Raw genomic sequence first — 13143 nt, 5'->3', positions numbered from 1 at the left:
GAACAATTATACAATAATGAAATTGCTTCTGCCGGAGATGTTTGTTTTTAATTTTGTACAGGAGCCTCGAGACATACAAATGTGCCTTCCCCTTTAGCTGTCTGGAGCAATCAGCAAGACGGATCAGCAGTCCGTGCAAGATTAGCCTTTCTTCCCCCCCCCCCAGATCAGGTTAGATGTATTGCAAATTAACCTTTCTTGAAAGAATTCCCAGCATTGATTTTTTCTCTTCCCAACATAATGGGATTGAGCCCTAACTGTTAGAATTTCTAAGTGACGTTAGGCATCCTTGATCTATAGCCACAGCCTCAGCTTTTCTTGATGTCATTAGTCTCTCTAAGACTAATTGTGCCCAATGCCAAACTGCTAAACTGCAGAGCAATATTGTGCCAAAAACCCCATCATTTGTTTATATGGACAGATGACAAGACCTAATTTGTGCCAACAGTTTTGGGTCTATACAGAATGGGATTGGTGAGATGGGAGTGGAAGAACGTGACTGGCCTGCACAGAACCTTGACCTCAACCCAAGTGAACCCATGTGGGATAAATTGAAACCTCAACTGAAAACGAGGCCTGATCTCCAACATCAGTGGCCACAGGAATGGACTCAAATCCAATAACAATGTTCCAACATCTAGTGAGAACCTTCCCAGAAGAGTCAACTTCATAGCAATACTTTTGGTTTGGGAATGAGATGTTGGAAAGTCAGGAGTCTTCATACAACTGGTCATATCGTGTATATAAATCTGGTGACTTGGCTCAAGGAACACTCAAGTTTCACTCTCCCTATTGCTGCTCCAGTCGGGTGCTCTGTCCGCAGCGTCCCCACTGCTGAAATCCAAATAAACACCAAGAAAAAGGACGGCACTCCGATGCAAAGGAATATAGATTTATTCCATACTCCTGTAAGGATCCAACGCCCTATGCGTTTCGGGAAACACTCCCTTAATCATAGGCAGGATTAAGGGAGTGATTAAGGGAGTGATTCCCGAAATGCGTAGGGCGTTGGATCCTTACAGGAGTATGGAATAAATCTATATTCCTTTGCATCGGAGTGCCGTCCTTTTTCTTGGTGTTTATTTATAAATCTGGTGAACCCCAGGCAGATAGTGTGGTTTAAAAATGAAAAGACCTATTGGACATCATTAGCGTACTGAATTTCAGTGTGTCAGTGGAAAAGGTTGTGGCCATAACTGGCTACACCAACATGATATTCCAGAATGAAGGTTCCTCATCATGATATCATGAATTTTAAATGTGTTCTGCATAAAATACAAGCTTGGTTAGATAAGATGTCATTTACTCACACAGAAGTTTTAAGTTTTTCTCTGGTGACATGTTGACTACCAAACCACAAACCCCCATATGCAAGAATGCTACTTGTAAACTGCTTCTCTCTAAAGTAAGCATCAGGGTAAATAAGGATGAATATTCTTATCAGACTGCTGTGTATGAGTATTGTAGTAGACAGACTAATAGACCCACTGGGGACTTTGTGACGAGACAATGAGTGTCACAGTTACACCATATACTGTATATCACTATCTAAGGGTAGTTTTAGTGAGGAAATTAATCATAAAGGGGAACCATCCATACCTACTTTGTATAAAATTCTAATTCTACAACTGGCCATGCATTAGTAGATCAGCTGATTTGTTGAGGTCACCAAATAGATGCTTGACAGACACCCAAGTGATGGGCTAAACATGGTCAATGAGAATATCTGTACTCCAAGCCAATAACTGGATTACATGGAAGTCCATGGAGACCTGCTAAGAAAAAACTGCATACACAGCCCAATTTGGTCCACGCTCAATGGAATTTTTCAGTACTTCTTTCTGATAGCTGACATAAATGTGCAAATCCTCTCATTTGACATGCTCAGCATAAGAACAGATGGATCCTTTACAGATTTTAGCCATCCAAGTGAGCCTGGCTTGACCAATCAGAATGTTTGTACCTCAAGCCAATAACTGTATATTGTAGGAGCCCATGTAGATCTTAGAGGAATGGAATCCCCTGGCCACTGTGAACCTCACCTAGTATAAACTTCCAGCCCTCCCTATTGATATCTCACATACAAAGGCTGATCAGCTCAGTTGGCTAGGTCACCAATAAGCAGATCTTTGGTAGATCTTAGTCACCCAAGTGATAGGACAAATTGGATAGAACATTTGCCCCACAAGCTAATGAGTGGACCTCGTAAGAAGACATATAGACCTGTTAGGAGAGGGCTACACACACAGTCCAATGTGGACGTCTCCCAAATTGTTATTTCAGCCCCCCCCCATTAATATCTGACGTACATGGGCAGATCCACTCATCTGGCAAAGTCATCAAACAAATTATCAACAGATTTAGTTAATATTAACATTTGACCCACAAGCCAATGACAGAATTTAGACCTGTTAGAAGAGCATTATATCACCAACCTAATGGTCCTCTCCAAGCCTTCTTTCTCACCTTCTCTAAATTCTTTTAACGTGAGATGGACATCTCTGAAACGGATAAGTAATAACACCTACTAGAAGAACTTAGCCAAATCTTTCCAGAGCCACGCTGCTTCCCTGACCATGGAAAGAGAAATATGTGATTATTTTATTCCAGAAACAAATGCACATTAGCAGTTATGTCTCACTGTTTGCCTTTGCTTCCCGTCGGGCCGTAGAGATGCCACCAGCCTATGAACGACTCTCCTTAATGAGCTAAGAAATGTGATACTTTGTGCATACTATCTCTAGCATGAGACAACTCATTAAACCCCCTGAATAAATATCATTACGATTTTGCTTTTATAATAGTGATCACTACAGATATAACATAACACAAAGAGCACCACTGGAATCCTTGTGATGCCTCCAGCAATTTCTTGACGAAAAAAGTGAAATCTAAAGAGAAAATCACATTTAAACAATCCATCACAATATGTCTCAGTGGATCTGGGGCACTCATTTCTTTGAAACTGAGAGAGGAGATCTTTGAAGGTGAAGTTGACCTGCAATACACTGTTAATTTGATATACTGTATACAGTGAGACATTTCACAACTGGTCTTCAGGTTTTTGAATTAGGGACAATGATAACTATTGTAAGCAGCAGTCCTGTTCTACTTTATGGCTGAGATTCTAGCTATCTGTATAACAGAGCATTCTGTCCCAGTGGCTGCACAGATCCTATCTGATCCCCATTGTAAGCAGCAGTCCTGTCCTGCTTTATGGCTGAGATTCTAGTTATCTGTATAACAGAGCATTCTGTCCCAGTGGCTGCACAGATCCTATCTGATCCCTATTGTAAGCAGCAGTCCTGTGCTGCTTTATGGCAGCTGAGATTCTAGCTATCTGTATAACAGAGCATTCTGTCCCAGTGGCTGCACCGATCCTATCTGATCCCCATTGTAAGCAGCAGTCCTGTCCTGCTTTATTGCAGCTGAGATTCTAGCTATCTGTATAACAGAGCATTCGGTCCCAGTGGCTGCACAGATCCTCTCTGATCCCCAGTGAAAGCAGTCGTGCATCAGAGAGCTCTCATAGAACCAGAGGGATGGAGAGTGTCAGCCCAGGCCATGCAAGGCCTGGGCGGGCAAACGCCCAGCGTGAGGCCCAGGCCTTGGGGCCTACACTGGAAGGTGTGAGATCCACCAGGACGGTGCAGACAAGGAGTAAAGCAGCAGGGAGTGAAAGGAAAGGAGCGGCAAGAAGATCGAGATCTGTTTCCTTGGGAAGGATTTCTTCCACAGACATGGAGGATTTGGAAAAGGCAGCTGCCAGTGCTGTGAAAACGCCTGACAGGGAAGTAAAGTGTGTGATGAGTGAGAGGGAGGGAAGGAAGGAGGTTGTTGGAAAAGAAAGACAAGTGGAAAGTAAAGTAGAAATTGTATCTGTTGCAAATATGGAGGGTTGTGTGCAGAGTAAAAGCTCTGAGACATGTGTTGTTAAACATAAAGATAAAATGGAAACCAGTCAGCTTTTTATTTCTCCTGATCTCTTTGCCTCTATGAAATCTGTGTCAGGGGAAGACTGTGAGTTTGCAGGTGGAGAGGCAGCACAGAGCAAACCCAGCAAACAATCAGGGGCTGAATATGCAGCAGCTGCTTTGTACCATGCGGCCGACATGCAGTCTCCAGTGGCTGATTGTGGGGGAGGAATGGCTGCTTCTAAAACTTCCCCTGAGAGGCATCAAGCACCCCATGCTCTGGTAACAAAAACTGCCTCATGTGCGGGGGTGCGGGTGGTGTCTGGAGCTGGTGTGGAGTCAGGGGAGGCAGTAGGAACAAACTCCAGCAGCCATATTGCTACTCCCTCTGTAGAGATGTATAAGAGTCTCACAGGGAACAGCCATCTTGGTACTCCCACATCAGAGGGAAACAATTGTTCTGATATAAATGAACAACCCCAAGCAGAAAGCCTCTTAAAGAGACAGTATGCTGGTTCAAGTCACAACCAGGATCAAACACCTACCACTGATGAACTGGTTGAATTAATAAAACTGGCAAATGAGCAGGAGCTGCAGCGAAAAAAATTTAAAGTTGAGTTGCAAAAAGCATTTTATAACTATTCCACTGCTGATGTGGAGAAGCAAGACTTTTATTTAGCAAAAGTCAACAAAATAAATGAAGAGTTCAGAACCTTAGAAAAACAGATTTTGCAGAATTATAAAAAAATTGGTCCCCTTTCTGAAGTCTATACAAACAGGAGAAGGTTTGAGGACTCTCGGCAAGCTCTTAAACAGCCGGCTAAATACAGGTCCATGAGGCAAATTGCATCTGCTTCATCTACTTCTGATAGTGACAAGGAGACTAGAAGGATTGGCCAACTGAAACCAAAGAAATCAGTTGTTGCTCAGATACATGCACCCAATTTTATCTTCAGCTTGGATGAGGCAAATAATATAGAAGATAAAATGGGAAAGAGAAGCCAATCTGCTCATAAGGAAGAGGAAAGCTTTGTTTTCTCAGAACAGGATTTTCCCTCCCTTCCCTCTACTTCCCAGAATGACTGTGTCCATCAGCCCTCAGCATCCAAGGAGACCTTCACTCAACCATCAGCCAATAATACAGAGACTTCTGCAGTTGTGCAGAGTGCCCCAATGTCCTTGGCACTGGGGCATGGGAAGCTGAGTGAGCAGGAATTGACGGCAGCTGCTGGTGTGGGAGCGTCTGGGAAGGATGGAGTGGATGGAGTGGAGGCTGGAGCAGACTGTGTGAATGCAAGTGATGTTATGGAGTGTGGAGGTGGAGACATCAGTGAAAGTGTTGCAAGGCAGTGTGTGGAATCTGTGCTGAGTGATGTTAATGAAGTAAACAAAGATGCTAATTCATTGGCCGATGTGATACAACCTGTTCCTTGTACCACCCCTTTAAGTACTGCCGCTTTAATTTCTATTCCATCTTCTTCTGCTGTACTCACCACTTCTTCTATAGCCTCAACCTTTTCCCCAGCCCTTACAGTTTCTCCAATAACAACTTCCCCTTTAACTACTCCAGCTGTTTCTCAGAATCCTCTGCCTACAGTGCCCTCCGCACAGCCAAGTTCTGTCTCTGCACCTGTTTCTTCCTCTGTAAGGGGACCAAATGGTCAGCAGTCTATTCCTTCAGAAAGTGCAGGCAGCAGAAATGTGCCCCCACCACCTCCACCAAATGCTTGGAATAGGCCACTGAATAGGGTGAGGGTGCCTGGGGTGCAAAACAATATCACTGGGCCGGTTTTCAAGCAAAAGAATGTGATTAGGCTCAGGTGGCAGGGTGATAAGGAACAAATGCCTTCTAGAGATGTGATAGCCAAGGAGATGCTGCTTAAGCAAAGTACTTTAACACCTACAGGCGTCAGGGCTTATATAAAGTTTTCTGACACCGAATATGACATTGTGTTCAAAACATCACAAGCCCTGGAATTTTTTTGGCAGGATTATGACAGCTTTAAACATTCAGGCCTGTGGGAAAGCTTTAGAGTCATCTCAATCACTAAACCTGAGACAAAAAAGTCACCATTTTGTTTAAGAATGATTGTGTCCCACCCGAGGATATTCTAATATGGCTTAGACGTCATTGTAAGGTGCTTACCCCTTTGAAGAAGGACATTGATAATAATGGATATTGGTCAGGTGGGTGGTGTACTAATGTGGAATTGTACATGAGGTATAATGTGCCACAGCATCTTCCAAACTCTGTCTTCATTGGAAGTGAGCGAGGGGTGGTTTTTTATCCGGGTCAGCCAAGGGCCTGTTTCAAATGTGGTTCTTACCGACATCGGGCAAGTGCCTGTGCAGTGGTCAAGTGTTCACTATGTGGTGATGTAGGACACACCGGGAAAGATTGCAATGATGTGAAATGTAACTTGTGTGGAAGCTATGGCCACTCACATAGGGCTTGTCCAGAGGCTCTTCATAACATAATGGAGAGTTGCCCTCAGTTAGAGGAAGAGATGGCAAAGGATTTGTTGGAAGAGATAAGGGATGAGATGGATTATTTCCAGTCTGATTCACAGCCATCGGTCATTCCCCCTTCTCAGCCTCATGATACGGTAAAAGATCAGTCAGCTGTGGCAAGAGATGCAGGAGATTCTGTTCCCCTTACTGTTTCCTCTTTGTCTCAGGGAGCAAAAAATTAGTTGCCAGTTTCTATAAAAGAGGCCCCCATCATTCATCCTTTGGGAATACAGCCTCTTCCCCAGAGACAGAAACCTCTTGCACAGTCTGGAAAGGGAAATTGTGAACCAGCAGATAAGGCAATTCCACCAGTAAGACTAAGTAAGTCCCCTTTCTCACAAGATTGGACAGTAATAAAGAACAAAGACCTTTCAGGAAAGCAGTCCCCTCCAAAATACATTCCACCTATGCAAATCAGCCTAGAAAACAAATTTGAACTTTTGGCAGAGAAAAAATCTTGGGCAGATGCTATGGAAGAGCAAGATGAACTTGAAAGGATAGATATGGAAGACAAACAAAGTGTGAAACAGTGTCATGGTCAGGCTGATGTGGGTACAGATAGTGGTGCTGAAGGCGATACTGACAGTAAGGGAAAGGAGGAAGTTGTTTCAGGGTCTGAAATGGAATGTAACAAAGTGCAAGTCCGCAGGAAAATTGTCTCGGTTGAGTTCAGGGAAGATGATAAGGCTTTATCTGATGATGCAAGTGAGATGATATCGTTAGGAGATGATGATCCAATCCCATCTGGTACACAGATTAAAAGATTTGGTGATCAAGATGATAGTCAGGATGAGAGAAGGAGTAGAAGGAGGAGGAGGCACAAGAAAATTAATAACACTTAACTATGGCTTCTTGCCCCCTCAGGTTTATTTCAACAAATGTTGCAAGCATTAAAGTGGCCAGTACAAGATATCAAGCCTTTGAAGCCTTAAGCCACACCTCAGCTGACATCATCTTCTTGCAAGAGACCAGACTGACCACCACTGCAGATATCAAGAAAGCATCAAAAGATTGGCTTTGGGGTCCAGCTTTTTTTTCAATTGCTGCAGAACCTGGGGGCGGTGTTGGTATTTTGTTTAAAGGCTTTTCTGGAATATTTGTGCACCGCCTTATAGAGGTGGAAGTAGGCAGGTGTCTTCTATTAGACGTCTCTGTTGCAGGACGCAGACTGAGACTTATTAATGTTTATGGGCCTCAGTCTGGGCATGGGAGAAAAAACCTTTTGAGGGAAATTCAGCCATATCTCCATACCTCCACTTCAGTCATCATGGCTGGTGACTTCAACCAGGTCCTTAGAGCAGAAGATAGATCAAGGCTTTCCTTTGACAAATATGAAAGTAATTTTCTTAAAAACATACTTGAGCAAGCAGACTTGGTTGATGTCTTTACCCATGGTGGTCGGATGTCAAAGCATACTTACCATTGTGCAGGTTGAAGCAGCAGGATTGACATGGCTTTTGTTCGAAAGGAGGAGATCTTTACACAGACTGAGGAAATCTTGGTTGATTACTCTGACCACCTTGCCTTATCTTTTTTGCTGGGTGTCTCCTCAGTTCCAACCAAAGGTAGGGGGTTATGGAGATTGAGTTCAGATACCCTGGAGAGCGAGTCAGTGCAGCACTCCTTTGAGGCACTCCTTCAGTGTGAGTTAACAAAGATTGTGTTTTTCGACTCAATGTCGCAGTGGTGGGAGGAGGCCAAGAAGTCATTCCGCACCTTCTTCCGCAGACTATCTGTTATAAGGGAGGGAAACAAGTATAAAAAGTACCTTGCCCTACGAAGAAAGCTTGAATCCTTAATTTCGGACAGGGTGGTTGGGGAGAAAGTTTCCCGACTAAAGCTTCAGATCAAACGGCATCAGTATAGTCGTTACAGGTCCTTGGTTCTGGAGAGGGATTATGGGGGATTTCATTGCCCAGATCCCTTTCGGAATTGCAGGGAAGCTGTGACGAGGAAGTTGATTGTTGGTTTGAAGGACTCTCAGGGTATAGTTCAGAAATCTAAGGGTGGGATCCTGCGAGTTGTTCAAACCTACTATGCTAGTTTGTTCGGAAGTAAGGTTTTGGATAGGGGAAGGATGAAAGCTTTTCTGGAGGGAACCCCAGGTCCAGACCTGAAAAATTTGGATTTTTCACCCTTGATTGAGGACATCACAGAGGAAGAGGTCAAAAAGGCAATTGAGCAGCTAAAATTAAAGAAAGCCCCAGGTCCAGATGGCCTAACAGCTGAATTCTATAGAACTTTTAAGAACCTTTTGACCCCGATTCTTGTGGAGGTCTTTAAAGACTGCCTGGGAAGAGGCATTTTGCCTCCCTCCACGAGAATCTCCTCTTTGGTGTTATTATCCAAGGGTAAGGATCCTACAGATGTCAAGAACTGGAGGCCAATTGCCCTCTTGAACACAGATAGGAAGCTTTTGGCAAAGGTTTTTTTTTTCTAGGCTTGTTTTATTTTCAGGCACGTTATTGTCCCGTGAGCAGTTCTGCACGGTGAAAGGGCGGAGCATCTTTGGGGCAGTCTTGTCTGTACGAGAAGTGCTCGAAACATGTAAAGCCCAAAATAAGGGGAAGTATGTGGTAGGTCTTGACCAAGCTAAGGCTTTTGATAGGGTGGATCATGATTATCTGTGGGCGACCTTGCGTAAGTATGGCATCCCGGACCAATTTGTTGATTGGCTTTCTGTTTTGTATAAGGAGGGAGAAAGCTTTCCACTTGTCAATGGGTGGTGTGGTGAAACCTTCGGGGTTGAGGCTGGGGTACGCCAGGGTTGCCCTCTTAGTCCACTGCTATATGTCTTTGCGATTGACCCATTTCTTCGTGGAGTTCAGGCTTTGGATTTGGAGGGCTTCCAGGTCCCCTGTTACCTGCCCCTGAAGTAGGTAGCCTACGCGGACGATGTCTCGGTTGTCATCTCCCGTCCTGAAGAAGTTGGGATGTTGGCCGGGGTTATCGAAAGTTACTCAGAGGCCTCAGGCTCTCTGGTCAACGCTGATAAGTCGGAAGCTTTCTGGACCTTGGATGGTGAGCCGGATTTTCCGCTCCCTGATTTCCAGCATGCCTCCGGTGAAATAAAGATTCTAGGGGTCAAATTCAGGAGGGGTGATAATGCCAGGTTAAATTGGGAGTCAAAACTGGATGCTGTCGACTTAAGGATACAGCGATGGAAAAACTGGAAGCTGTCCTATAGAGAAAGAGTGAAGCTCATCAAAGCTTACCTGGTTCCTATCCTCCTGTATGTGTCTTATGTTTACCCCTTGCCAAAAGCTTTCTATGTAAGGATCCACAGCTTGTTCTTTCAGCTCCTTTGGGGGAACAAGCTGAATCATGTCAAAAGAGGGATCACTTACCTGCGGACTAAAGAGGGTGGGCTGGGCATGTTATGTCCTGTGGCCTTCTTTGGCACAATTTTCTTGAAATTTAATTTTGGGAATCTGGGCCAAAGAACCGATGTTCCGTGGGAAAACAGTGTCAGGGGCCTGGGCATCCCCTTTTATAGGGCAATGGTTACAAGGCGATAGGGTGAAGTTGGTGCGGGTGCGACATGGTCAACTCCCACTGCACTTTGTTGCCGCACTGAAGCTTTTAAGAGTTTGGGACATTAGGATAGGCGAACTTGGCACAGCCTCCAGACGTGATCTTTATAAGAGGGTGTTGAGTGTCTATTTTGCTGTTCCAATGGCCTTAAAGGACTGTGTAGGGGGAACTCTTGTGGAGAGCCTGCGTTACCTAACAGTAAGAGATTACCCCCAAAGTTTTTTGATCTGGCATGGCTCTCTCTTCAGGGAAGGCTCTTTGTTAGGGGGAATGTGAAATACCTGTCTGCAGTAGATAAAAATTGTCCCTGGGGGTGTGGTGTGGAGGAGACCCAGGAGCATTTTCTTTTGCAGTGTCCCATGGCAAGCAACGTCCTTCATCAAGTTTCCCAGGCCATATCTGCCCCATCTTTAAGTTCCCTTAACTATGCTGAACTTGCATATGGTGTTTTGGCAAGAGACCTTTCATATCAAAGGGAGACAGTGTACCTCATTATTACTGCCTACAAATATCACCTTTGGCAGGGTCGTTGCAAATACACTTTTGGGATGGATATGAGTGCAGAGAGGATAGTGTCCTTTATACTCAGAGAGTTATGTTTTATAAGACAGATGGAAAGATCAAAATCCTCATCCAATATTTCTTCATGGAGGGATTTCATATTTTAATGTTTAGTTTAAACCTGCTTTTTTGTTCAATGTTTATTATTTTTATTATGTACACCTTGGAGGAGAATTACTGCCTGCTTTGTTTTTTCCTTAGGGGGTCCTTTGTTTTGGGTGGGGGACGGGGTTAGGGTGGAGGGAGTGTGTTACGAGGACATTTCAAGAAGACTCTGGACTTGAATATGAATGTCCTTTATTATAGGGAGGGGATGATGTCAGTATGGACAGAGTTTGGACAATGGATTCTGACTATCCTCTGGAGGGTGGATTGGGTGGTTTGGTGTCACATACTACATGAACTGCCACAAATGGACTCTCATTAATTAGAGTTTGCATCATGCTAGTAATTTGAAGGTGTGCATTATTTTGTAAAAGGGTTTTTATAATCTATGTAAATAAAAAAATTCCTATCTGATCCCCATTGTAAGCAGCAGTCCTGCCCTGCTTTATGGCAGCTGAGATTCTAGCTATCTTTAAATAGACTAATTTACCCAGCAATCAGCCTAATTGCTGGTTACCAGGGTCAAAGACCATAGCAATCAGATAAATGAATTCACTTTGGAGAAAAGTGATAGTAAAAATTCAATTGAGGTTGAACTTTTCTTTTAATATCATCCTCTCGCCCATAGCCGGGGGATGTTCCTCAGTGTGAGATGCTCTGTGTGTTTTACTGATTTTTGGCTTGTATTCAGCAGGAACGTGCTGTATCTTATCTTGTATTCTGCGCTACATATGCAATAAAAGAAAGGGGATTGTGATAGTGTCTTGTGTCAAGCTGGCAGCTCACTCAGTAGGATGTATGGCTGTGTACCCGGCGCACTGAATCAGTACAGTGTAATCCATCTATTATTCACCATTCTGTCTCGCAGCATTCACACTCGCACTGACAACACAGACTCACATTCATCTCGGCATGTTAGATATTTAATAGACAAGCAGCGTCTCTAATACAGAATTCCATAAACACAATAAACCTGGTACTAGATGTGTCTTTAGTGGTGGTCCATCTGGGGACACAACAAATCTTACAGGGTCCCTTTATTTCTGGTGTTGTCTTTTGTTTCTTACTACAACTCCCACAACTCCCTGGCAGTTTCCATCTGGAACAGTTTAATTTTATATGCCTTATACTGTATGTATCAGCTGAGCCCTCTAAAGGCAATTGTGTGAGAAAGATATGGCAATATCAAAATACAGGACCCCCCTTGTATTTCTTCAGTTAGACCTTCAAGGCTCTTAGAGTCCCCCTCTTCCACAGGCCCCTGATTGGACACTTTCCTGTACCCCCTTCCCTTCCCATGTCACCCTGTCCGAACAAGCTATAGTGATCCACAGGTTCAAATTGACCTACTAGGCTACCAGGAGAAATCCCAATGGGCACCAATGTATGACAAATCCCATTACGTCTCTTGTTTCTACCATAGATATGTGTAATATAGATACAGTTTTCTATTTAATGGTGTGTTGAGTGGGCCCTGGATGTCGAGTTCTGGGGGGCCCTAGGAGCCGCAGCCCAAACCCTGTAAAGAGATCATAATTTTCATTGTCGCTAATCGGATTGTAAAGGAATCTTGTGCCATCTAACCCCCCAAAAAAACTGTATCTAGATGGTTGGGCTGAATAATTGCATGTAGATTACTGGGTTCTGCATGAACAACTGTGATGCCTGTACATTTGCAGGTATGTGCTTCTTAGTGATGAGAGATACAGGAGATTAATGATCCATACACAGGGATGTGTGCAGCCACTGGGACAGAATGTTCTGTTATACAGATAGCTAGAATCTCAGCTGCCATAAAGCAGGACAGGACTGCTGCTTACAATGGGGATCAGATAGGATCTGTGCAGCCACTGGGACAGAATGCTCTGTTATACAGATAGCTAGAATCTCAGCTGCCATAAAGCAGGACAGGACTGCTGCTTACAATGGGGATCAGATGGGATCTGTGCAGCCACTGGGACAGAATGCTCTGTTATACAGATAGCTAGAATCTCAGCTGCCGTAAAGCAGGACAGGACTGCTGCTTACAATGGGGATCAGATAGGATCTGTGCAGCCACTGGGACAGAATGTTCTGTTTTACAGATAGCTAGAATCTCAGCTGCCATAAAGCAGGACAGGACTGCTGCTTACAATGGGGATCAGATAGGATCTGTGCAGCCACTGGGACAGAATGCTCTGTTATACAGATAGCTAGAATCTCAGCTGCCATAAAGCAGGACAGGACTGCTGCTTACAATGGGGATCAGATAGGATCTGTGCAGCCACTGGGACAGAATGCTCTGTTATACAGATAGCTAGAATCTCAGCTGCCATAAAGCAGGACAGGACTGCTGCTTACAATGGGGATCAGATAGGATCTGTGCAGCCACTGGGACAGAATGCTCTGTTATACAGATAGCTAGAATCTCAGCTGCCATAAAGCAGGGCAGGACTGCTGCTTACAGTGGGGATCAGATGGGATAGACAGAATGCTCTGTTATACAGATAGCTAGAATCTCAGAATCTCATATTTTATG

The 13143-nt window shown here is 44.1% G+C and overlaps 1 protein-coding gene across 1 annotated transcript; it reads left to right on the top strand.

The window, feature by feature from the left end:
• Nucleotides 1–3511: 3511 nt before the first annotated feature.
• Nucleotides 3512–7728, top strand: LOC121397197. The gene is made up of 2 exons (XM_041573546.1): nucleotides 3512–6746; nucleotides 7290–7728. Exon 1 carries the CDS (start codon nucleotides 3543–3545, stop codon nucleotides 6027–6029), a length of 2487 nt encoding a protein of 828 aa, XP_041429480.1. The 5' UTR covers nucleotides 3512–3542; the 3' UTR covers nucleotides 6030–6746; nucleotides 7290–7728.
• The last annotated feature ends 5415 nt before the right edge of the window (nucleotides 7729–13143 follow it).

This window comes from Xenopus laevis, chromosome 8L (genome assembly GCF_017654675.1).
Source record: "Xenopus laevis strain J_2021 chromosome 8L, Xenopus_laevis_v10.1, whole genome shotgun sequence".
NCBI classification, from domain to species: domain Eukaryota; kingdom Metazoa; phylum Chordata; class Amphibia; order Anura; family Pipidae; genus Xenopus; species Xenopus laevis.
This window is presented reverse-complemented; position numbering and strand designations above follow the sequence as displayed.

Coding starts and splice junctions, on each gene's coding strand:
- LOC121397197 (XM_041573546.1), top strand. CDS start 3,543: ATGGAGAGTGTCAGCCCAGGCCATGCAAGGCCTGGGCGGGCAAACGCC.